This window comes from Lathamus discolor, chromosome 2 (genome assembly GCF_037157495.1).
Source record: "Lathamus discolor isolate bLatDis1 chromosome 2, bLatDis1.hap1, whole genome shotgun sequence".
In the NCBI taxonomy this organism is placed as follows: domain Eukaryota; kingdom Metazoa; phylum Chordata; class Aves; order Psittaciformes; family Psittacidae; genus Lathamus; species Lathamus discolor.
This window is the reverse complement of record NC_088885.1, coordinates 137,484,502-137,511,421: the sequence shown is the minus strand read 5'-3', so window position 1 is coordinate 137,511,421 and position 26,920 is coordinate 137,484,502. Positions and strand designations below refer to the sequence as shown.

At 37.4% G+C, this 26,920-nt stretch overlaps 1 protein-coding gene across 2 annotated transcripts in view; it reads right to left on the bottom strand.

The window, feature by feature from the left end:
• Positions 1–1,267: 1,267 nt before the first annotated feature.
• Positions 1,268–26,920, bottom strand: part of MTDH (metadherin) — a 36,434-nt gene continuing 10,781 nt past the window's right edge. The window contains exons 3-13 of one of the 2 annotated variants that reach the window (XM_065668657.1): positions 26,720–26,801; positions 26,071–26,250; positions 24,852–24,920; positions 21,639–21,890; positions 19,467–19,553; positions 16,713–16,811; positions 14,271–14,395; positions 13,630–13,749; positions 10,691–10,810; positions 5,783–5,939; positions 1,268–4,141 (exon numbers count right to left, since the gene is read on the bottom strand). In XM_065668657.1, the coding sequence (XP_065524729.1) occupies positions 4,071–4,141; positions 5,783–5,939; positions 10,691–10,810; positions 13,630–13,749; positions 14,271–14,395; positions 16,713–16,811; positions 19,467–19,553; positions 21,639–21,890; positions 24,852–24,920; positions 26,071–26,250; positions 26,720–26,801 (1,362 nt within the window). In that variant the 3' untranslated portion in view covers positions 1,268–4,070. The remainder of the gene's footprint in view (positions 4,142–5,782; positions 5,940–10,690; positions 10,811–13,629; positions 13,750–14,270; positions 14,396–16,712; positions 16,812–19,466; positions 19,554–21,638; positions 21,891–24,851; positions 24,921–26,070; positions 26,251–26,719; positions 26,802–26,920) is intronic. The other variant, XM_065668659.1, reaches the window with a different exon arrangement.

The following is a 26,920-nucleotide window of genomic DNA, read 5'->3' as shown; positions in this document are numbered from 1 at the left end:
CATAACACACTCTGAGAACAAAGTTCTCAGTAAAGAAGTATTTAGTTTATACTTCATCAGATATCTGAAATGAGGAATCACTTAACTCTGAACCAGAGCTTATTCAACAGCAGTGGAAACACTGCGTGGAAGAGACTTAATATCCCCAAGGAAAAAAAGGGAACCGTCTCAAACGAGTCAGTTTTATGAGTTCATTGTGGTGATCCAGTTCTCAGTGGTCCATGACTTACCCTCTGCTGTGGACTGAATTAAAAATGCTAAGCCAAGCTAAGAGGTTACTTGATGCCACAATTAGGACAGAAAATGTACTTGCTTTGAGCTGCAGATGTTCTAAGTGTTTTAAGAGCACTGTAGGAAACCCTGAAACTGGGAGTTTCATGTTAAGAGTTTTAAATGCAGTTTTCTTTTCCAGAATACACCAAAATTAAAGACATCATACTTTCAGTAAAGAAATGGTTTTTCACTGAACCGGAAACCTTCAGCTTGGTAGAACCAGCCACATATTTAAAAGAATGTAAATTCATCAGTTTCTTAAACTGGAAGGACCCACTATGGAGACCAGACAATTTCAGCAATTCAACCAAGCTTCAATAGGAACAGTCTGTGAACCACTAACAGCAACAAGACACAGAGTACAGGAAGCAATAACTCCCACCCATCAGACAGAAATATGTGTTCTTCCACTTTGCTCCCAACATTCATCCCAATTCACAGCAGTTCTGTTAGTCCTGCAGGGAATAAAATCCATGGTGACACTGCACTACTTCCAGGTTAAGAACAGGCAGCCCTTCCTGATCCTTCCCCCCACCTGAAGTCACTCAGCTGAAGCTTTTGGTTCCTAAATGAATCAACTCATGTGGCATTTTAACAGTATTAGGATAATTTTAGCAGTATCTTCAGAAGAAATTAATCTTTGGAGTTGCTTCCCTCCCCCTCATTTACAGCAGAACAGTGGAGAAATCTTTCAGTACTGGCCCAGAAAACTGAAACTCTGTCCTTCACTGGCACTCAGTGGTCACCAGAAGGAGACTCTCAGGTTCAAGTGGCTGCAAGAGACTTACATTTTTAACAACTGAAATCTTGACTGGTCACCAACTCAAGTCAAACCATGATTAACAATAATAACTGAATGTCTGCTGTACCATGTATTCCGAGGTCTGCATTTTTCAAGAGCCTTACTCACAGGACAATCCCATGGCTAGGAACTATTAATAAGGCAGTTTCCAAAGAGATGCAATTCAGTTACAACACAACAGTACCAGAAGTATTTCTATAAAGTTTGAAATGTTTTTAATATGTACATTCTTTCTTAGTAAATATTAAAGTAGTGCTTTTCTCTTGCACTTTTCTCATTAGACTTCTAAAAGGGCATCAGAAATACATTTTTCAACCCCCTCCAAACCAATGCACAGTTGTTACCTTCGTAACAAGCACATATGAATTCTGTACACCTTCCCCTCCCCACAACAGAAATAAAAATATGCCATGACTATCCAATTACACATCATCACAACAGGTTTAAATTATGCATACAAATAATTCCAGAGCCCAACATACTGGATTTATGAAACCATTCCATGCATTCAACAACAACAAAAAAAAAAAAAGAAAAAAAAATGATTAAGTTTCTTTAAATGGTGTTTTCTCTTTCTATCCAAGTACCAATGTCTGGATTCAGTGTATCATTAAGACTAACCACTGCTTGAGTCATAGAAACATGACAGTACATAGATAACCAAATTTCTATTTATAGACAATATGCTATACAGTTACCACCTCTGTTAATGAATGTCAGATGAAGCAAGTTTCGCTTTCTAAGACATTGAAACTGCACATTAAGAAAACAGTAGGAGGTGCTGCTAAACAGGTAACGTTTTGAAAGGAGGCTATATATTTATATGATCCTTCTTAGTAGTAGCAGTTAATTAGCAGGGTTCCTATGCTGTTGGCTAGTTTGTTTCTTTTTCCCCAGAATGACAAGCTATTCAAGAGCTACAGCTGACTCACCCAGGAATACCACCAACTTTATCTTCAACAGGACAAAAGCCAGTTTATGCAGTGCAAGCCCCTGGGGGCAGTCTCTCTCATTACATAAAAATCTTGGTATTTTCTACAAAAGAGGCTTGTAGCACAACATACAGACTGGAAACAGACATTTCAGACACACATTACACACCTGAATTCAAAGGGTATTCTTTTTCACCTTTACTATGAAGACAACGAGTAAAATTATAATACTATTTACATGCAAATGACTCTGCATGATTTTGTAATATCCTATTTTCGTGTTTGCCTTAAGATACTCCTTGAAAAGCTGTACTTCAGTTCTAAATTTATTTTACATGAATCTTGACAGGTATCAGTCTCAGGCGTTACTCCCTACCAGTGAATAAATCAATACTGTCAATATGCTCAATTTATTTTAACAAATCAATGTAGAGTGTCTTGTGTTCCTGATATACAGGGGATAATTCCTGTGCACGTTAGTATCCATTTAGTAGAAAAGCTCTCCATTAGCAAGGTGCATTTTCAGTACAATTAAAACCAGCTCGCCCCATTAAATATTTGCACCTTGAAATACTGCTGAACAGCAGTCAAGTACAGTGAGAGTACAAGATCATTGATCAGTACCATGTGTTTCAGCTGTTAACAATTCTGTTTGTGCCACAAAACCAGAAGCCAATCATTGAGCATTTACCAGGTTATGTTGGTTACCATCCTTATCAAACACATTTTGTATAGGCTATTTACAGTGTACATGGCTGAGCATGCACCTTACAGACACAAACACATCTGCCAGTTCGATACCATGTAATTACACAGTGCCTGATAATGACAACACATCTTAAACACACCATTTTAATTAACACTTTCAAGCGGGAAATGGTCTTTATTTTATAACTGCTATACTTGCATGAGTTTTTTTTTATATAAAACACTAACTCCTGTCCAGAAGCCTAGACACATTCTACGTACTACAGGTTAAGGCAGTAAAAAAATGTGTTCCTGATAACTGGTCTTGACAATGTCAATTAAAGCTGTCTGAAGCCACTCCAGTTCTCCAACAGAGCTCTGAAACACCAAATAATTTGCAAGTGAAAAAAAATAAATTAAAAACCCCATCACTTTTCTTTCTTCAGAGTTTTAGTAACAGAGAACAACAGAACTGGGTAGGGCAGAACAGGACAGGGTATGGCAAGTCAAAAAAGTGTTGAGGGAAGAGAATGTTTGATTTCAATTGATTCCAAGAATTTAACAGTTGAAAGAATACAGTTTTAGATGGGAGTCTGACTCAACCAAGAACTGTAGGGAATGAAGGAGAAAACCAATTTTATGCACATTACTGCATTCTTAAAAATATACTGTTATCTTCAATAATTCAAGTAAGGTAATAGACTTTATCAAAAATAACTTCATGAACCATACTCAAGTTTCAAATCACATTCTCAAACTTTTAACCCAAAACAGTTTTATTGTGTTAACTTCATATAATAAACCATGAAGGTCTGACTGTACAAATGGTTAATGATTTGCACTTGTGACTGCTGCAAATAGCTAGCAGACTTGCTAACCAACTTACTGTAAAGATATGGCAGATTATATGTTTAATCAAAGCACTTTCATTTAGGCATGAAACAAATTCAAATGGTTGACATTCTGTGCTTCTAATGCATCACTCCTAAGAGAGGCAAGAAACACCCACTATTGTACAGACAATTTTTACAGAATACCCTTTCTTTAAATTAATCTTTTCTCCACAGCTGTAGATGAGAGTATAATCTGTTGTAAACAGGGCACTGTGTTGTAAAACCAGTTTTTTTTAAATCAAGATCTCTCTCCAAAAGTTGGAAAAACAGACTCTTCAGCATGTCTTTCAAATGTAGCATGTTCAGTTTGCTGTATCAGTTACTTTCCTTTGATTCCTTTTTAAAGACGTTTGTGTTCACAGCAGTTCTGTTTTTAAAAATTGTTTGAAATTTATATAAAATTCTGTACATGTTCACAAATTATTGCATAAACAGCATAATCTTCATGACAATATTCAGCAACATATGTCCATCTCAGGAAGTTCACGTTTCCCTTCTTGCTTTTTTCTTCTTTTTAACTTGTTTGGGGGATTCCCAGCTTTCTTCAGACTTTGCTAAAAGGAAACCAAAAACCAACGTAACTATAGTGTTAGGTCTGAGAAAGTTTACAAAGAACTGACTTTAAAAACCCTGGATAGTACACCCCATATATTTTATGAAGTACTTTGGAGCAATCAACTAGCATGATTTTTGAAGGAGATTTATACTCATCTGTTTCTCCCAAACGGTCTAATCTGAAACACATCTAAACTAATGTTTGCTAATTTCAGCCTATTCTTTTATGCCACAAGTATATAGTGATATACAAAAGTAATTAATTTTGTAAATATTGACAATAGAGTCATTATTTTTCAGCTAACTGGAAATACCATACATGTACACAATTGACATTAAATGTTTACTTTTATCAGATTATGCTGGTTTTAACCACTAAATAAGTGATACTCCAGAAGAGTATTTTTAAGAACAATGAACTACATTAAGGATTCCATGGAACAACATCTTTATCAAATCAGGAAGAGGTATATTATTTTTTCAAAATAGACTGCCTTGAAACATGCTGCCATGTGTAAAATGGGGTAAAATATTATATATGCTGAACATAAAAGATGTTTTTTTCAATTGCCGAGGCATGAATCAGTCAGAAAAGCCTTCATATTTAAGAACCAGAACAAAATGTTCTAAGTTAACACTTGGTTTGAAAGATTCTGTTTAATATATTCAAAACCAAGAAGCCAGTTAGTGCAGTTGAATGAGACTAATACTATAAAATCATCTAGTTTCTTCTGCAGTCATTAAAAACTGGTTTAGTACTTCAACACTTGGCCAGGAAGATTTTAAGAAATGTCAGCATTTATTAATCTCGTTGAAAAGTCTAATTCAAAGATTTTTACCTTTAAGCAACACTCTTCACATCCTGCCTTCCTTCCTAGTTTTTCTGTCTTTTGGGGTAGGTACTCCAGTACAAGCACTTTTGCTGAGTACAACAGGATATGTTTGACATCTTTGGACACAACATATCTTTAAAAAGCAATCTACCTGCAATAGCTCAATCTGAAGTATGTGCTGTTAGGCTACAACAAAGAACTGCATCACTCAATATGTTGCTACTCCCATATCAGCAACTGTTTCCCTCCATGATTACTACATTTCATGGAAGCATATGGAAAAGGATGTTAATAAGCCAAGTTGAGAAGTAAAACAAAAAAAAACCCAAACCCCCAGTAGGTTGAATATTGAATTGCTTGTATTTTTCCAATTTTTCCAAATTTCAGTAGCTAAACATCCTGTCAACTGCTATGTTAGTACCCATCTGTTCCACTGAAGACTCGCAAGCAGGCCTTTGGAAACAGCATTGGCAGAACTACCTAATCACAGCATGGAGTTCCAGTCCTGATGGCAAAGAGTAAGTCCAACTGTCTGTTAAGGACTGGACAAGGCCAACAGACATTTTCAGTCACTCAAGCATATGAAGCCAGTATTTCCTCACAGTGAAACTGCATTTGTCAAATTATTTCAAGAAAAGCTAAAATATGGGAAGATACATAAATGAAGCACATAAAGCACATAAGTACATAAGTACCTGATACGGTCCCCTAGCCCCAAACCTCAGTGCAAAGCGTTCCTGCTATATATACTCTATGGGGACAAAAAGTACAGGCTGCATAAAAAAAAAAAATGCAAGAGATACTTACTCTGTGGAGGAGGCACACTGTTTTGCTTAATATTGGTACTAGAAACATCTGTCTCTTGCAGCATCTGTGGCACTTGGGAAGCGATCTTGTCAGACTCGCTCTCTGATACAATTATGGATGGCTCAGTAGAAACAGCAAGCGAAGGAGCCTCCTCAGGCTATGTGAAATACAGAAAGAAGTTGCCAAAGGTTTATTATGTCATACAGCAGTAAAACATTCTTATATAGTGTTATTCTGGCAGTATACTTAGTAGCTGCTGGAAAGATAGCATTGAAAAATTAAGCTAATATTAAAATAGTTCACAATTTGAGTTCAAGGCCACAAGACTATGACTGCCATCTAGTGCCAAAGCATTTAGTTACAACAAGCAAAGATGACACTGAATTCTTAAAATACATAACATGCAAAGAAAGAGAGAACAATCTAAAAATCACTAAATCCTAAAAAGACTCTAGAACTTATATTCAGGAGAAATGCAAGACAGTGAAGCTTACGCATTTTGCTGCAAGGCAAATAGGCAAGCTGTGTATGTCTAAATACACAACAGAAACCCAACATTTTGTAGTATTTAGAAAGCATTTGCTTTCTAAACATAACATTTAGAAAGTCATTCCTATCAACTGCTCAAAACCCTCTGTATGCTTATATTAGAACACCAGATATTTGCAAGAGCAGTAAAAAAGTATTTCAGTGGAAACTACTGGAGGAGTAACTGCCAAAAGATACTTGTAGTACTTTCCAATTATCTGGTCAACCTATTTTGAAGGTTCCCACAACAGAGGCAAGATGTAACTGTAGCTCACTCTGTAGCACTTAATGGCATTGAAGTACAGTAACCCAGAAGTCAAAAATGTGAAAAACATTTTAACATTCCAATAGTAAAATCAGAACATAAACACACGATACCACTGCAGGTAACCTACTGACAAAAAGGCTTCAAACATTAGAAGCCTTCAAATACTAGAAAACAGTGCCTCAGTCAAGCAATAAACCCCAAACCTGACAGTGTTACTAAGAAGTCATGGCTGTAGTTGTGCTGCAACAGCCAGGACCTGGAACTATCATGACAAAACAGTGAAGCGTACACCTAGCCTTGGATGTGGCTGTACGCAGATCGTACACTGCAGTCACCAGTTGTACTGTTTCCATCACTCTAAACATCTCAAAAATTTAGCAAAAGCAGAAAAAAGAGCAAAAAGCTACATTTTAATCAAATCATACTGAGCAAAAAGTTAAAAAGCTCCACACAGGGATTTGAACCTTCCTCTAACCTTCCATGAGTACAGCAGTTTGCCATACATCAACCAAAAATGTTCTTTAATAACTATAATTGCAGTATTTCTTTTAATCTACTAAAAATATGGTAATCATTTTTTTTTTTTTTTTTAGTATCAACCATGCTGGTAAAACTCAACTCCCATCCTGCAGGATTTCCAAGCTTAGCCAATTCTAATATCTAATCAATCAGGAATCATCAGCTACATAAACACATAGAAAGAATAGAATCACAGAATAGTTAGGGCTGGAAAGGACCTTAAGATCATCTAGCTCCAACCCCCGTACCATGGGCAGGGACACCTCCCACTAAACCATCCCACACAAGGCTTCATCCAACCTGGCCTTGAACACTGCCAGGGATGGAGCACTCACAACCTCCCTGGGCAACCCATTCCAGTGCCTCACCACCCTTACAGTACATAATTTCTTCCTTATATCCAATCTAAACTTCCCCTGTTTAAGTTTTAACCCATTACCCCTTGTCCTATCACTACAGTCTCTAATGAAGAGTCCCTCCCCAGCACCTGTATAGGCCCCCTTCAGATACTGGAAGGCTGCTATGAGGTCTCCACGCAGCCTTCTCTTCTCCAGGCTAAACAGCCCCAATTTTCTCAGCCTATCTTCATATGGGAGGTGCTCCAGTCCCCTCATCATCCCTTCACCTGACTGCCATGATTTTTCAAATATGATGGCCAGTGCCTTAGCAACTTCATTTGCCAGCTCCTTCAGGACCCACGGATGGATTTCATCAGGTCCCACGGACTTGTGAAAGTTCAGATTTTGAAGATGGTCTCGAACCAGATCCTCTCCTACAGTGGGCCCAAGGTCTTCATTCTCACAGTCCCTGCATCTGCCTTCCAAGACTTGGGTGGTGTGGTCAGAGCCTTTGCCAGTGAAGTCTGAGGCAAAGAAGTCATTAAGAGCCTCAGCCTTCTCCAAATCCAGGGCAGCCAACTCTTCTTATAGCTTCGAGAGGGCCCACGTTGTACTTAGTCTGTCTTCTATTCACATTGCAACTATAGAATCCCTTCCTGTTATCATAGAAACCCTTCCCGTTAACATGAACTCTAACAAAATGGATGTGGTGTGTAGAACAGGAGGAGGTCTTAAAGCTCCTAGTTCTGCAAGATAATTGGTTCAGGTCACTGGCACCATAGTTTCATGAGGACAGAGTCACTCTCCAACTGCAAGTAAAGCAACTTAAGATTTAATGGCATACTGCTGACTAACAAACGTGTTGCAGCTTGAATACTGAAGCATGCAGTATTATTGCAAATGTAACAATACAGGTATCTACAACATTATGTGGGCATTTTTCCAAATACCACACTTCTGAGTTTTGGAGGAGGGAAGTGGATTGTGGTACCAAACATTAAGAACTGGGTTCTGCTCTTTGATAGGATATTTTGTGCTAACAAAGCATTTTAGCAAGGAAATCTTAAACAACAAATACAGCCTTTTTTACAGACTCTGAGAACGGTCTGGGCTGGAAGGGACCTTTTGAGAATATAAAGTTATATGCATAATTCTATAATTTATTAATGAAGTAGTGACATGTCAAACTGTTACAAATAAAGGACTTTCAAAGATATCTCTTAATTTAAAATCTGTGCCTCCTGATAAGTTGCAAAGGTTCCCACACAGCCCAATGTATGAGAATGATGTAATTGCCAGATAAACCCCAGAAAGTGTTCAACATTCAGCTGTTTCTGGTCCTTATATTTTGGATTACAATTTATTTGCATTCAGGTCATTTTTCCTCATATTTAGTTCTCAAGTTCTGGAGCACTTGCTCAAGCCTAGATTATCCACCCTGGAAATGTAAGTCACCCATTTCACACATCAGTCACAGACTGTTTCTAAAACTTTCTGGAGTTGCCAAGTCAAACAACATCAGACAGCATCTTTGCATGTGTGAAATTACAACGAAGCCCAATCTATTGGCAAGTAGACTTGATAAAGACTGACAGACCATCTGCGTTGCCAGATACAACAATGCACAATTTGTCCTTTATCAAGTCCAACTAAGTTCCAGAGAATGTTGATAATAATTTTATGTGTCCTTTAACCCTACACCAAGTAATTTCACACAGCTAATTTCTTGCTTCACAAAATTGCTACTAACACAGCTATACAGAGGCACACAAACGAACAGGTAGAACTTAAGACTCAAGGGTAACAGAAGCAATCAAGCTTCCAAAAAGTAGTGCACAGAGCAGCTCTACATCAGAGCTGATGCCATCAAATCAACTAGGAAGTTCGGTAAGGTTTTGAACACTAAACAACTGAGCAAAGTCTATTAAAACTTGGCTGGTATTTTGGCAGTACTGACACCGTGTGAGAAAAAGTAAAATATCAAACTGCAGATCAAAGGAATCATTACATGTGGCTGAAGAGTATTTCTTAAATCAATTTAGATTTCTAAACAGCTAGCCTTCTGGGATGCACGAGTACACCTCTTTCTAGATGTCAGAAAAAGCACTTTCAGGTCACAATTTAAATGTGAGATTTATGACTACGCATTTTCAGATATGGCCTCCAACACAAAATAATGTTTCTGAAGTTTTAAAAAACCCATGCACAGCGAGGAACAAGGCCATTTCCACATATAGGCGTTTTTTCAGATACAGCTTCAAAAAGCCAAAAAATCCATCTCTGCATTAGTCAGAGAAAATAGGTAGCTGTTGCTAACCTTGAATACGGGTTGAGTCTAAACACAGTTATAGTAAAAGCTGTACTTCAATGTAGAAGTAGATATTTAGAATAACCTAAAAGTACAACTGAATGTGCTTTTCAAGGCACATGTTCTCAATGAACACTTCCTGTAGCTTCCTTTGGTGACCTGAAGTCTCTCATAAAAGATCCTGTTCTAATATTTTGATCAGAATCTGAAGACCTTATTACTGTTATAAAGCAAATGCTTAGCAATGAAAAAGTAAACCTCTATATTCTGACAGTGGTACTAAACTGCTGTCACACTGGTATTGTTCTTTCTTTATGGAACACAAATCCAGTATCACTAGAAAAATTAAATATGATACTCCTTCCTATAATGTGATGCTTGTAGGATGACGGTATCTAAAAGCTGCTAGTTAGAGAGAGATTAAATAGAACTTCTATTGTCTAGAATATTTGTTTAAATTGTGAGCTGAAGCAAACAGTTTATGATTTGATTCAGATAAAACTTTTCTTATACATTTACTAAGCTCAACATAGCCATTAAAAACCAAATTTAGACTGCATTTATTTCAGAATATACTAAGTTAGTAACAGTTTGTTCTGTTGCAATGAAACACTAAAATACACTTGCGCTTCAACCTATTTGTTCTTAGGTTTCCAGATTCTGAAGTTTTAAACTATTGCTTGAATGTTCAAACAAGAAAAGTAATTTGACAGTCACAAAAATGACTACTAATTCAGAAGATACTCCTTTTCAAAGCAGACATCCTTTTTAAAATTTGTAACTGACCTATAGCTAAAATCCAGCCTCTCAATCCCCTTTATATTCATAAACATATAGCCTGAAATGGTATTCTTACTGTAACTCTACATACACAAATTAATGTTTCAATGGGCTTTGAGCACTTCAAAATCAGAAATTGTAACATAAATCCAATTCTGTATCCCTACCTTAGCTGGTTCACTAGTACTTATGGTCTTCAGAGAAAAAGCTATTTCCTTCTGTGGTTGAACTTTTGAGGTATCCTCCTGAAATTCCTCTCCAGCTTCTCTATCCAGTTCTTCAGGGTCCTACAAAAGTGGGATGGGAGAGGAGGGGGGAAGAGCCTGTGTTTACAGTAAATTTCATAGAAGCACAGAATGATTTGAGTTGGAACGGACCTTAAGGATCACCTAGTTGACCCCCCTTGCCATGGGTATGGACACCTTCCACTAGACCAGGTTGTTCAAAGCCCCATCCAATCCATCCCCATCCAAAGCCCCAGTGGCCTTGAACACTGCCAGGGATGGGGCATCCACAGGTTCTCTGGGCAACCTGTGCCGGCGTCTCACCACCCTCACAGTGAAGAATTTCTTTCAAGTATCTAATCTGAATATCCCCTCTTTCAGTTTAAAACCACTACCCTTTTGTCCTATCCCTACATGTCCTTGTAGAAAGTCCCTCTCCAGCTTTCTTGTAGGTCCCCTTTAGCTACTGGAGGGCTCCTCCAAGGTCTCCCTGGAGCATTCTCTTCTCCTTAAATTCTAACTCTCCTTCCTTGCACATCAATTCTGTTGCCATAATCAGCTTCTGTAACTAAGAAAATCTATCTATAAAAAATTTAAGTAGTGGGCTAATATTAGCTCATGCTAACACTCAAAATTTATAGAACAACGTATTATAAAAATACCCATAAGGATGCAATAATATCCAAAAAGCAATACTCTTCACACAATTTACTAGCAAAAATCCCAATCTGTGAATTAACTGCATTTCACACTCCTGTGAAATCATAAAATGAGAAATTAAATGGAAGTTACCCCAAAAACTTTGCAAAAGTATCATGATGAGACTTGACTGCTCCCAATTCTGTGCTTTCTTACAAGTGGTTGCAAGCTCTGCATATTAACATGTACATTTTTTTATATATTAAGCTTTAATATTTTTGCAACCCGATTTATTTTGCCATGATGCCTTTAAAACAAATTATCTTGATACAGAAACTCAAACTATCCAAAGCGTCCAAGAGTCTCAACCTTTACCCCTTAAACACTGTAACAGTGAAAAGTTTTCGTTTCAGATGATGAATGAATAGTTACATTTGTTTATAGCATCAGAAGAATGCTGTGGTGGTAAACAGTGAATAGAACACATCTGCAATTTCAAGCTGGAAGTAGCCCTTGAAACATTGTTCCTTCACTTGCTTGGAACCTTGTGAAAATGCAGTCACAGTCTGTTGATTCTTTACAGGAAAGAATAGATATTGCCTTATACCTAGCTCTGAAGGTAGCTTCCACTACCTTGACAAACACTGAACTCAACGAATATGAATGTGAACAGTGTCAGTGAGATAGACAATGCTGTTTAAATGAACATGCTCAATTTTCAGAGCATAATTACACAGGTTTTAAGTAAGTCTGAAATAGGACTGGCAAGTTAAATTACCGACCTACGATAACAAGGATAATGTATGCAATATTAGCTGTTCTGTCTGCTCCTGTCAAGTAACAAACTCCAATCTTTCATAAAAATTTAATACAGAGAAAATTCTTGTATTTCAACTGATGATCTCATAGACTGATGGATTAAAGGAAAAAGCAACAAAATCAGAATGGTTAGAAACCAACGGGTAGAATAAATGAATCTGCTTATGTTAATATGGACAGTAGGATTCCGTTTGACATATACAACCTAAAAGGTACCTCACACGCAATGGAGGAAAAAAAAAACTTCAGAATGCACTCACTGACCTTAACACTCATGCAAGACATCCACAAATACCTGTTAACCGTAACCTATTAGTCTTGACCTGTATGTAGAGTCATTGCCGATACTAGAATGCGACAGATTTCAATTACAAAAAAAGCTGCAGTCCTAGTACCCTCAGTTTCAACTTGCTTAAAAAATCCCACTCTGAACTGACAGCAGCATCCACCTCCTCACAGACAACTTAAAAGTTCTAGAGTTTAAAAGAGTGTAATAGGAATTTAATCTTTTAAAATTGTTTTATTAAAAACCTCAGACTGAAAACATGATAATCATAAAAACCAAATTCAAAGTGAGAACAACTGAAGTAGTGCTTTCCGCCTCTCGCCAATTCATGTAGTCAGATTCAACTGAACATTTAGTATTTTGTAAATCATTTAAATTATGAATGACTGTCACTACAAGCAGAAGCAGAATGTATTCTGAGCATGAGCTATTAAAAGCTTTTTCCTACTACGAAAGTACTTGTTTTTGTCTATTCAAACATGAGTCAATTGCCAAGTGAATGAAGTGCAAACTGCTTTTGCTATTTTTACAAATCTGTTTCAACATAATTCTTAAAAAACTATTTAAGTAACACAAAACTCCAACCATCCTCAGTCTGCAAATACTATCCAGTTCAAATCTGATTCACAGAGTAGCTTCACCTACTGAGTCTGAGGCACTGATACTTACTTCATATAAATGAAGCTCCAACAGTACTTAAGAAAAGCCACTATATTCTCTCAGAATTGTACTTTAAGGCAGCCTAAGAGAAAACTTGAGTTTACCTCGTTCTCCTAGCTAGCTATATCCACCAAGGCAGCTGGTCAAAGGACATGAGAAGAAGGTTTTCCATGCAGAGGGAAGTTCCTCCTGGAAGTAACCCTATAGTACAGAATCCCAACTACTTTCCAGGTATTTTATTCTTCCCAAAAATCCAGCAAAATTATGTTGAATTCACAAATCAAATGTGGAATAATTAAACAAAATACTAGTAAGAGAAGGATTAAATCTTAATAAACAACTGTAGACAATCCAATACCATAAGGAAATTAATTTCCTACAAATAATTTTTGCTTCAGTCATAAATTTACAAAAATAATATGATTTTATGAATTTCTCACAATTGCATTTCAAACTATTCAGATTTCATTCCATTTACCTGTGCAGGAGAGTTAGCTTCTTCACCTTGCTTCTTCTTTTTCTTCTTCTTTTTCTTGGATTTGCCACTTGTAGAAGTCTGAAGAACAGGCTCTGCTTTTTCCCTTTCATTATCTGAAGCCTTCATATGCGAATATAAAGTATTTAGCCTTTAAAATGGCAATGAAACATGCCTTTCATAGACTAAGCAAATTAGTAGCTCTAAGGAATTTAAGTGCATATGAACATATAAACGAATACAGTCTTATCTGTTCAGTTCATTTTAGGAAAACATGCTACCCGGTAATATATGTACAGGAGCTGAAAATTAAAAAGGAAATGCTGTTTTTCGTAGACAGAATTAAATACTGTTATGAAGAATTTATGAAAAAAATCTAAATCCTCTCTTAGTCTACAATGATAACGTAATCCTTTTAATACGGTGAGACAGTAAGACATGACATGGAGCTAAGTGGCTATTTTCTCAATAACAACATTCAGCATTTTCCTTCTGTGTACATATTAACAGAACTGTGATGCTCTTATCAGTGTAAAAGAGATGAGAGATTACCTTTATCACCACCACTTTTTTTGAAGTTACTTCAAAAAATGGCAGTGGTGAGAGCAAAGACTTGGAGCTAAGGAGAAAATATCACCTTTTACCTTCTGAACATCAGGGATCTCTTCAGTCTGAGGAACAGAAGCAACTTTCTCTTCATCTACCCAGTTTCCCCACTCTTCTGCAGGTGCATTCCAATCAGAGCTGGGATCAGCTGAAGAAAGTCCATCTACAAAGATTATAAAGATTTTTCAGGAATGTCTCCTTACTTTTTGGCAGGTGCTATTTGATAGTTTAAAAATGAAAAAAGAGAATTTATGCATAAAACAACTTCTTGATATCAAGGTATAAAGATTAATTTCCTGTATTTCTGGGGGAAAAAATTAGATTTTAACAACAGGTGGAAGACTTTTGTAAGTAATGAGTATAACAGTTATCTTACAGAGCTATCCTATTACAAACAGCAGCAGCTGGCTAGATGCAGTTGCTTTGAGATACTTTTCTAGACTATGTGAAGAGCGACAAATTTAAGGATTGTTCTCTTAAACATTCCTAGTTTGCGAAAAAATTAAGATGAGCTATAACACTGATCAATCTTACCTTAGTAAGAATTCTTTATAACTCATATCTGAAAATGCAAATCTTACAAGATGACATTTGACTCAGTAACACCTTCCGTTTTTAATAACCTTTTTTCTTTAAGTAAGACATTTAAGTCCCCCCTTCATTTTGCTGTCATTCATTTATGATGGCACATATCTATGTTCTCACACAGGAATGACAGATTTAAAGTGTCATTTATATAAAAGAAATAAAAATATCTGAAGGGAAAAACTAAGCTTTAGACTCTGTTTAGTAGAAAGTTACAAGCCAATTTTAAAAACAGAACACCCTTTATTTCACATTAACATCACAAATATTTCTCAGCCTCAAGTCTATGCCAGATTGAAGGAGAAGCAGCAAACCTGGTCTGCCAACTACACTGGGATTCAGATTAAACACCTGAAAACTAAGTTGAAATGAAAAGCAGTAACAAAACCAATTATATCTACTGGCAAGCGTTATGAAACAACAAATAATACATTAAGAGACCTTAAGATTACTTATTAGCTTTTTTCACCTCTTGCTTTCATATAAAAATATTACTTCAATTACACTTTGGACACTAAAATTCACCGATATGAAAGAAGCCAATTACTGCCCAACATAACACTTGACAGTTTATCTACTGCTCTTTCGCTACTTACTTATAAAAAAATACTTTTTATTAATAAAAATTAGTAGTATTTGTACATAGAGTTAATTTCCTTGTCTGAACCAGATAGTGCAATAAGGTGTTATCTGTGCATTACATTGGCCTAAGCATCCATTATTTCCCTATTTCTATTCATGTACACTTCAATTAATTGACACCTATGACCAAATTACTGTATTAATAGAAGCTATAGCCATAAACACTCTATGCTCAGAAATGCGAATGAATTATGTTTTTGATAATAATTTGAAAGCAGTCAGTTTTGCATATTAACTGAAATATGCTTCCCTTATCCTTAAGCAGCGTAAAAGACAGAAGAGAAGTTTCAAAGCGTTCTGGTATCTGAGCAGGCATGCCAAAACTTGTGCAGTTAAGGACCGCATCAACCCATTCCACTTCTGCAGTCATTAAACAAGAAGCTGTTCTCTGAGAAAGTAACATGCAAGTTGGCTTTTCTGGCCAACTTCTTGAACAGTTTTTCAGGTCAATGACCTAATGAGAGGCACTAAATAGTTTCTCTGAAACACTCTTAGATCTGACTGAATAAAGCTGTCAATTACAAAGCAGAACAAAAAGTGAATTTAAGGCTAAAAGCTTTCTCTACATGTAATGTTTCCCTAATAAATACTTAGGAATGGCTGTAACTTTACGACACTACAGTCCAGTTTATGGAGACTGTGGTAAAGAACTACAGGAATATTTTAAAATTTGCAGGGAGGGGGAAAGGGAGAGTAAACACTGATTTTGCTACAATTCCCAAGTAATTTCAGTGATTTCTAACCTGCATATGCTTCACATACACATAACTTTCTAACTCTTGCTAAATGAGAAAGTAAGTTAGATCAATTACAAGAGTCTTATGTCACGTAAGTTTTCAGTTAGGTACAAGCATATAAAAGCAAAATGTGTGACTCAAATACAATCTGCTAAATATGTCTTTTGCAGACTTGCAGTAAATTTTCCTCATCATTTGCAGTAAGACTGCTTTAATTGATTACTAAGATTTTCTAGCAAAAGCCAGAACCACATTAAAATGCATGAGCTCTCTTTCACTTCTGCATTTCAATACCTAAATATTTTTCCTAGAAATTAACCATTTTCTGTTATCATTCATCAGAATACTTCTTCCTGCTTCTTCAAATGGTCAAGCAGCTTTAAAGCAGTAAAGCATTCCAGGTTTCTCTTCAGATGCTCACAACTGGCTAAATACAAGTAACTAATATAAGAAACTACACTTCAAAGTAATGGTAATTAACAAAATTTTCTTAATTAACATTTTAGAGGAACATACTTAACCCAGACCATTCGTCATCAACAGGAGCTTGAGCATGACTTAAATCCCACTGGAAATCAGAAGTACCAGCCTGAGAAACTGACTCACTGTTGGATCCTGAAAAGGAATAAATAAAATTGTATTTGTACATTAACAAGCTCCCTGAGTTTTCTTGGACAAAAAGTCCAATCAAAGTAGGAAAGGAAGACAGAAGGCTCAAAGAAAAAAGTCTGCTTCTACGAACAGCACTGGACAGGAAAACTACAAAGCTCTTGAAAATTAGACATATTCAGAAAACAAGGGAACTGAAGAAGGAAGACAAAATTAAGTCCTGAGAAGAATATGGAAAAAAAGAGGTAAGGGTGAATAATAACAGTCTATAACGCCTTCAGCAGTCTCCTCAAACTGGAAAAAATACAATGAAATTTCACTACCACGTATCAGTAGGAACTCTTACAGGGAGAAGCTTAAATGAAGAGTACTAGAAAGAAACCTAAGTAATTACACTGCAGATATAGCAATTAAATTATTCATTACTAAGAATCCAATTCTCATTTCAGATAGAGGTTTTCAGGAACATAAAAGCAGCATGACAAATAACAGTAAGGCCAATACCAGCCATGATAACAGAAGGTGAGAAGACATCTAACACCATTATTTTGAGGGGGGGGGGGGGGGGGGGGAAGACATTCCCAAATAGAAACAATTTTATTAAAATAAAAAATAAAACCAAAAAACGTTACTTGCGAGACTGATTTTTTTTTTTTTTTTTCAATTTCTTACTTTGGGACTTACTTTGGAAGTGAAGTTTAAATAGGGCAATAGCTACCTGGGTCTTTATAAATAACCTCTGCAGAATATCCCTGGTGGTGTTCAAGGCCAGGCTGGAAAAAGCCTTGGGTGGGATGGTTTAGTGTGAGGTGTCCCTGCCCATGGCGGGGGGGGTGGAACTAGATGATCTTAAGGTCCTTTCCAGCCCTAACTATTCTATGATTCTATGAAAATATACCACAGATGACATGAGCCTCAACACGTTCTCATTTTTTGCTAGTCAGTCACAAGTAAAGTATTTATTCATGTGGTCACTTTGCATTACAATATTGTTGGCTAAGGGGCACCAAAGATGCTAAATATATTTCACTACTTTCACACTTCTCTTTCAATTAAAGTCAAATGGTAATATTGCAGATGAAACTCAGCTCAGCCTTGTCCCATGTTATTAACTACACTTTCTTAAGTTTTAGCCTCAAGACTGAAGGTGAATTCAAGTGGCTCCCTTTGGAAGTAGAAGGAGGTGATCCTGCCCCTCTACTCTGCTCTTGTGAGATCTCACTTGGGAGTACTGCGTACAGTTCTGGTGTCCTCAACATAAAAAGGACATGGAATTGTTGGAACAAGTCCAGATGAGGGCCACAAGGATTATGAGAGGGCTGGAGCACCTCCTGTACGAAGACAGGCTGAGAAAGTTGGGGCTGTTCAGCCTGGAGAAGAGAAGGCTGTGTGGAGACCTCATAGCAGCTTTCCAGTATCTGAAGGGGGCCTGTAGGGATGCTGGGGAGGGACTCTTCATCAGGGACTGTAGTGATAGGACAATGGGTAATGGGTTAAAACTTAAACAGGGAAAGTTTAGATTTGATATAAGGAGGAAGTTCTTTACTGTAAGGGGGGTGAGGGACTGGGATGGGTTGCCCAAGGAAGTTGTGAATGCTCCATCCCTGGCGGTGTTCAAGGCCAGGCTGGACAGAGCCTTGGGTGAAATGGTTTAGCGTGAGGTGTCCCTGCCCATGGCAGGGGGATTGCAATGAGATGATCTTAAGGTCCTTTCCAACCCTAACTATTCTATGATTCTGTGAAATGTTATTAAAACTCTGTACAATTAAAACACTGTTTCTTCTCTTTCTTTAAGAAAGTTGTCTGTAAGATTCCATTAAGTTCTTTAGACCTTGGCATTTATAACTTCTTTGTTATCATGGCTCATATGTGCCCAGAGAATGAAGCACGCCATGAGCTAGGACACTGATACTGAGTTCCACAGTTAAAACTGTGAACAACAATGCAAGTAAACATAGACTAAATGCAACAGCACTTGAGCAGCTACTTACTAGAAGGAAACAGCCATGTCAAGCTCATTAACTAGAGTAAGCAAGAGCAGAAAACCCGACATATGATCCGTTTATTATGATCCCTAATAACTCACTGCAGCATTTATGTCAGTAGTTTAACACATAAGATTTGTTATAAACCCAGGTTTGCACTCTGTAGCAATTTCACCCTGCAAATAAGAAAATCCCAGAGCCCAGCTTTCCCACCTGACATACAGAGATGAGACTGAAGACTTCAAATCCTGTCTATGAAACTGAAGCATTACTTTCAAAGTATGTTTCTTAAAGGGGAAAAACCCAACCATAAAATAACAAATCTCCCAGAAGATCAGGGTAAGACTGTCTTAGAAAGCAATCTTCAGATCTCTAACTTGAGACACAGCAACACTGAGCAATCTCTTATACCCACTGTTTAGACTTAACACACAAATCAGAAGGCCAAGTACAAAATACCACCTTCTTATTGATCTACCTTTTGATTATCAATTTACAACAGTTACTTTACTGCATAAGTTCAGCATAACAAAAAAGCTTTCTGGGCTTTCACGGAACACGTTTTCCACCTGTTTCCAGTTACCAGTACGATTTTTGAATAACAATGAGAAAGATGCACATTAATAACACTTGGCAAATTCTATTTCTAATCTTTGGAAGGGCATGGCATACATACCAGAAACTCCAGGAGTTAATCCAAAGGAAGAGAAAGAAGTAGAATTCTGTTCAGAGGTATTAATCCTTGCATCCACATTCCAAGCAGCTGTGGGGGAAAGGAAAAAAAACAAACTTCACACTGCTGGCAATGCTGAAAAAGTTATTTATTTAATTGTGAATAGGGTCAGAACCAAAGTGAACATTCCAGCCATTTTAACATTTCACACAACTGAGGGCATTCTTTTGCTCATTACATCAGACAATCAGTGCTGAGAGAGATGTGACTGTACGAATGCTCAGCTTGAAACAATTTTCAAGCTTTCTAAGATCTTCTCTCTACAGCATTTTGCATATAGAAATTTCTCTCAGAGGAAACGTAAACTGTGTTCTGAGCTCCACACTATAACTATTCTTCCCATTACTGTAGTCGTTTAAGTTACTGAAAAGCATATTTATTAATTCTGTAGATGAAACCTAGCTTGAAGCAAACTGGACATACATTAAAAAACCAGAACTGAGCTCAGAACAATTGCTGACAAACAGAAGATGTATCTTAATTTTTAAGCAGCACCTACCTGTTGAGAGTAAGGTAAAAAATAAGCAGAATAATCAGTGGCACTAATGTGCCAAAAGGAACAACTGGTTAGAGTAATAAATTGGATTTAACTGGAGGGGCAGGTGCTCAAAACTGGACAGACTATTCCAGATGAGGTTAAAGAACTAGATAATCACTATCCCCAATCTACTGATTCCTGTCAGTACAGCCCAAAATACTGTTGCTGTCCTTTGCTGCCAGAACCTATAGCTGGTTCATGTCTAGCTTAGTGTCCACCACAAGCCCTTATACACAGAGCTGCTCTCCAGACAGTCCTACCCAGGTGCAACACTTCACATTTGTCCTTGTTGACCCTCCCCCTGTTGGCCCATTCCTCCTGGTTTAGGTCCCTCTGGATGGCACCCCTGATCTGGACGGTATCAACTGCTCTCCCCTGCACCCCCCAATTCTGGTGTAACCTGGGAATCTGATGTGAATGACACTTTGTTGTCTTCTCCAAGTCATTTATAAGGATGGACACAGACAGGACAGCCCTGCATACAGAGCCCTGTGATATCCCCCTTGTTATCAGCCTCCAGATAGAACTCATTAAAAACTTTGAGCCTGACCAGTTTTTCAACCATCCTGACTTGGATACAACAATATTGTGAGAGACAGAGTTGAAAGCATTACTGAATTCATTGTACAAGACACCCACTGCTCTCCCCTCACTCGCAAAACTCACCATTTTACCAGAAGCAAATCTGCGTGGTCAGGCACAACATATTCTCGGTAACAAAATCAACAATGAGCTTGTTGAGTCACCAAGAATTACCTTATTAGAATATACAGCAGAATACAGCTAACTGGAATATGAATAAAGCCCTTTCCCTCTAATTGGCAACAGTTCACATCTACTTCCAACAGTTCAGTCTCCGGAAACCCATTTCAAGATATGTGAGACAAATAAAAGAGGTCTAGATTAAAGCAACACTGCTGACTACAGAGAAACTGTGCTTTCCATAAGACACTAGGATCAAGTACACTGAACAGTGTGAGGGACCATACTGCAGCATCTACTACTATGTTCAGGACTGCTGCCCAAAGAAAAACAAAGAATTCTCCTTTCATTATTATTATGGACAGTACAAGTTATGAAGGCAAAAAATCGTACCAGAGAATGCTTAAAACAATTTCTAATGAGAAAAACAATGTAACACTAGATATCAGGAGAGCTGAACAATCTGTGACTGGAGCCTAAACCAACACCCACTAGAAACACACAGTTGATTTGACCATGTTGAATCAACAGAATAGACTTATAACCTGGGTTTTAAGACATTAATTAAAGAAGAAAGTTACACTTCAAAATTACTTAGTAATCACTTTCAGAATTTTAGTAAAGGGCTATAAAAAAAATCTGATTCCTTCTCAGAAATAATTTTATTTCAGGCAAACTCCAAAACCCCAGCTAAGTGTAAACATAGATGTTAAGCCATTAGAACTAACAGTAAACAAAAAGCTGCTTAGTTTACGAGACCAATCCATGATAGTTCTACAATATATAAATATTAAACTATTTAAGAGATTCACTAGTAAAAAATACACTTATGTAAAAATGCTTAAGTGAAAAACGTTTTCTTTGGAATAGCTTACCAATGGGAGTGAACAAAGAACGCTCTTTCCAGGGCCTGCCCACCAGGGTTACACCCCAGTCCTTTCCATTTCCATTAGCATCTCCAGTGTCCTGGCCCCAAGCCAATGTCTCAGTCTTCCTCTTCCCAGCTCCAGTTGAAGAAACAGATGTCCATTTCTCCTCCCCTACACCAATCTGTGAGGAGATTTTTACAGACTTCTCATTCCAGCTTCCTCCGTTTACTGTATGGCTTTCACTCAATCCTGGAGAAACTTAAATACAAGCATAATGAAAGCATTATATAAAATAAGAACCGGATGAAGAATGAAAATATTACTTATATGCATATAGACTTAAAAATTAAATAAAAGTACAAATGAACAGCAGCTTTGCTGCACCAGTGTGATACAGAAGAGCTGCTGCTCTATCTCAGCTGATTTTCCAGTTCAGATGACATGCACCATCTGTCTACTAACTTGAAGGGTGGGGAAAAAAACAGCACTAAACTGTGTTCTCCTTCCTGCAACCCTTTCTTTATATGGCTGGTATCTTGGTGAACCAGTGCCTCTACATTAGGAAAAAAAGGGGGTGGGGGTGCTTCCAACACTGCCAGGTAATTTATGTCACAGAGTATGGCAATGATTTGTGGATACCCCCATGCAGTAAATGGAAAGTAATTTCTATTCCGTAACTGTATACTTCCTGTTCTCTAAGCAGGAAGCAGAAGAAACGACCAAGGATTAGAAAATGTTTTCTAAACACTACACAGGATTTACAAAGAGCATAGCTACCATACTGACCATAGCATCCAACAAGATTAGAGTTTAAAAAATCATGATAACACTCAAAATAATTTATAAGCAATATATTTGACATTACACTAAGGCAGAAGACCACAAGAATTTACTAGCCATGGCAAGTTTAAAGTATACTTTGAGAGAAGTCAGAAGATCATTATAAAACTTTTTTTATTTTTATATATCCTAATGGTCATGTGGTGCACCCAGCCTGACCTTCTACATATCCCAAACCTTTCTCAAAGGGCTTTGTATATCAAATCCTCCCTATTTTTATATATGCAGTGTAAACAATTGAAAAACTGCTGATCTACAGATAATTAAGAATATCTGCATATTTGCAAGGGCAATGCTTAAATAGTCAGCCAAAACCTGACATATCATATGCCAACAAAAATTACATACCATGTATTTTATTCCTCTAATGAACTCATAGCTCAGGCAGCATGACCATGCCACACTGACGGCAGCCTCACTGGCAAGGAATTAATTGCTGAGGTGAAATATCCCTAGATTTTCTCAAGATAAATCACTTCAAACACAGGCATCTGTAAGGTCAGCACTGCTGTAGCTAAAAGCACTGCCCTTTCTCTACAGCACTAACATTGTGTCAGTAAACATCCTCTTTGGGGATGGCAACAAAATAGCAAAAAGAGACAGAAACCAAACCACAGCTGGTAGAAAATACCTTTTTGCAAGTTTGCAAAAAGACAGCATAAATCTTGAAGCTTGATCATCCTATGTTTATCATACTACTCTTCTGTCATGAAGATTTACCTTCTAATACAATCAGCAAGTTTTCACAGAATCACAGAAAACTTAAGACTGGAAGGGACGTCCGGAAGTCTTGTGAGACCTCACTTGGGAGTACTGTGCACAGCTCTGGTGTCCTCAACATAAAAAGCACATGGAATTGTTGGAACAAGTCCAGAGGAGGGCCATGAGAATGATGACAGGACTGGAGCACCTCCCATATGAAGACAGGCTGAGAAAGTTGGGGCTGTTCAGCCTGGAGAAGAGAAGGCTGCGTGGAGACCTCATAGCAACCTTCCAGTATCTGAAGGGAGCCTGTAGGGATGCTGGGGATGGACTCTTCATCAGGGACTGCAGTGATAGGGCAAGGGGTAATGGTTAAAACTTAAACAGGGGAAGTTTAGATTGGATATAAGGAGGAAGTTCTTTACTGTAAGGGGGGTGAGGGACTGGAATGGGTTGCCCAAGGAAGTTGTGAATGCTTCATCCCTGGAGGTGGTTCAAGGCCAGGTTGGATGGTTTATTGTGAGGTGTCCCTGCCATGGCAGGGGGGTTGGAACTAGATGATCTTAAGGTCCTTTCCAACCCTAACTGTTCTATGACTCTAAGTCACCTAGTTCCACCTTCTGCTCAAAGCATAGCTGGCTTCAAAATCATACCAACAGTATTGAAGCTCTGGAAATCATAAAGGCTGATAATTCAAAGCATCTCTGGGCAGTCTTATGTAGACTTTTTTTCGTCATGACTAGCCACAATTTCCCTTACTGAAACTTGATTATTGCCTCCTGCCCTCCCATTATGCATCTCTGAAGAATACAGGTTCTTCCTTCTGTACTATGGTCCAGGAAGTTTGCATGTAAAGTAGAAGCTCTGAAAAACTAGCAAAAAGTGATTCATTTTCTGGATCTGGGTGCTTTCAATAACTCATTTATTGACTTAATTATATTAACTACTTTTCCTTACAGCATCACTGCTAATGTTGTCCATGAGTAAGAAGCAACCATCTTGATTTTATTATACCAAACTAATTAAGTATTAACTACAGCAATATCTTTTATTAGAGAACAGGTAAGATTTGCCAGTTGATCGCAATCTAAAAATAGCCAAATATTTTCACATTTGTGTATGATATATAATATATAATGTCATGTCTATTTATCAACATACATTTATATTTAAGTACTTTCAAAATGAATATATTGAAAGTGTGCCTCTCAAAGGAGCATGCAAAGAACTGAGTTAGCCATATACACAATCTGAAGCAAGCACAAAGTCTGCAATAGTCAGGACTAGTATTTTTTGAGCTCTTTGCATTTATGAATATTTGAAGTTTTAATTTGAGCAAATAATTCATTAACACAAAAAAGTTTGAAAAGCTAGTATAAAGAATTTAAGCAGAGCTTGAGAATAAACTTTGCTGTTCTGTAGGTAACCATTTGTATAATAAATGATCTGTCTGAAAACTCTAGATACCGAATCCTTTTCCTACACATAACAGACTGTTTTCAATCTGTTAAGAAATAACCACAACTTGGAAGTATGACATTCGCACAACCAAAAAAGCCAGCTGCATAACAGTTCCAGATCAGCAAGCGCGCAAAATCCTGCACCAACAATTTGTGTTTCATTTCAGTAAAGCACTTGCCTAGTTATTCTGGATGCCTAATAATGAAAGCCTTTTACCTTGTGGAATTGATGACTCCCCCTTTGCAGGTTTAGAACTGCTAACTTGTGCATTCAGAAGTGCATCACCTGATTAAAAGAAGGAAACAGAAGGGTTTTATTCCCCCCTTGCCAAATGGCAACACCTGCAAAAATCTAAAAAGAACATAATAACTGATACTTTAAGAAAAAAAACCCAAACAAAACAAGCCCAAACTATGCATACCTCAAAGTAAATCAAGACATTTCCAGAAAAATCAGTGATAAGATTCTCCAATTTTTATTATTTATGTTTATTTTGCACACAGAATGAACTCAAAAAAAAGATTTAGGGCCTATAAACCACGTAACCACAGATTTCAAACAACTCTAGCTAGTTTCCCCAAGAATGAAGAGCACAAACCTAAAACAGAGGCTGTCATTTTCAAGCAAAGGGCAGCTCTAAGTATTTCAGAAATATATAGCTATTTCTAATTTCTACTGTACCATGAAACACTAGATACAGCTGAATGCCGTTAGAAAGCTACACTGTTTTCAGATTCTTTTAGCTTGTTAAACCATTTCTCAGTAGCAGCCAAATATGAATTCCTATGCCTACACACAGTTTAAATGAGCCCATGCAGGTTTTTTTCTGAAATAGTAGCAACCACAGAGCCTAAAGCCAACATTTCCTCATTGAATCCTTAGCTATAGTAATTGATCTACTAATGCTCAGCCAGATGGGCTCCACCAGTATGAACAGGTTTTGTACAGGTACTACCAAATCTATGTTGGAAAACAAAAATGTCTACATGTTAAGCAGTGAATGAACCGTGAGGAGAACTCATGGGCATAACCTTCCCACAAGGAAGTATCTGAAACTTTTAGCTGGCTGCCTGCAACCATACTGAGGGTGCCTTTGAACTTTCCAGAAACATAAAGGGCAGAGTCAGCAGAGCACAATGGAAGGAATGGGGACATGGGCCCATGCAGCTGTGCAGCTACTGACAGAGGACAACTGTGGAGGCCAGTGTCTCAGCCACTTGCTCCAGAATGTTCTCTCCTGAGATTCCCTGTAAGTGCGGCTCAAAAAAATGGGTAGTTTTGCACAATGAAAAGCAGCTTTATAAAGCTTGAAATAATTGCCTCAAAAGCTACACCTCTAAATATACTTATCACACATCCAAAGAGAGTCATTATTTAAGCATTCAAGTAAAATTATTTTTCTAGAACACATTCAGTGACCTATGGACCACCATACCTTTATTTTTTTTGAGACCAACCGGAAGTGATGCTGTAGGCATCAGCTGTTCAATGGATACAGTAACTGTATTTTCCACCCCTTGGAGATTTGATTCTGCTGAGCCACCATCGGTCAGCACCTTGTCTCGCTTACGCTGCTGTCGCTTCTCTCTGTTACTGATTTTTGTTTCCCAGGCTCCTAAAACATTCCCCAAATGAAAACATCACTAAATACATCAGAGAGTAAAAAAGAAAGCATTTTAGCTTGTTTCATATCAAGCTTAAGTCTGAGTACAGGTTGAGTTTAAAAACCACAGACGTGGCAGTCAACTTCAACATTAGCTTGAAAGCATGAACAACTGCCCAAAAGTAAGATTTTCTAGGTGCAATATGATAATGCTTTGCTTCACAGGGCAAAACATGAACGACAAGGGCCCTGCTATTCAGTTTTTCCCAAGGTTTTGTAAGTTTCACTTAAAAAAAAATAAAAAAAAAATCAATTGAAGCTATTAAATACTGCTGTTTGAAAGGTCGCATTTCCAGATATAATATGCAACTATGGTGTTATGATAAAATTGTTTCTTTACATAGCACAAGCAAGTAAATCTTACATAGCAATTAACCCAAAAGATGTCTAATTGCATTTTTTGTGTGTTTGTGTTAAGTACCTTCATCAACTTCCTTTCCATCTAGACGTGACATATCCTGAACCGTTTTAGCATCTCCCTTTGACTTCTTTTTTTTCTTTGACTAGAATAAAAATAAAACATTATCTTAATAATTACTTAGTGATCACTTGTCACAGTGATTTAGAATTCCTTCTTTCCTCCCCTAATCCCCCCAAAAAACAGAGGGGCAAACTTGAAACA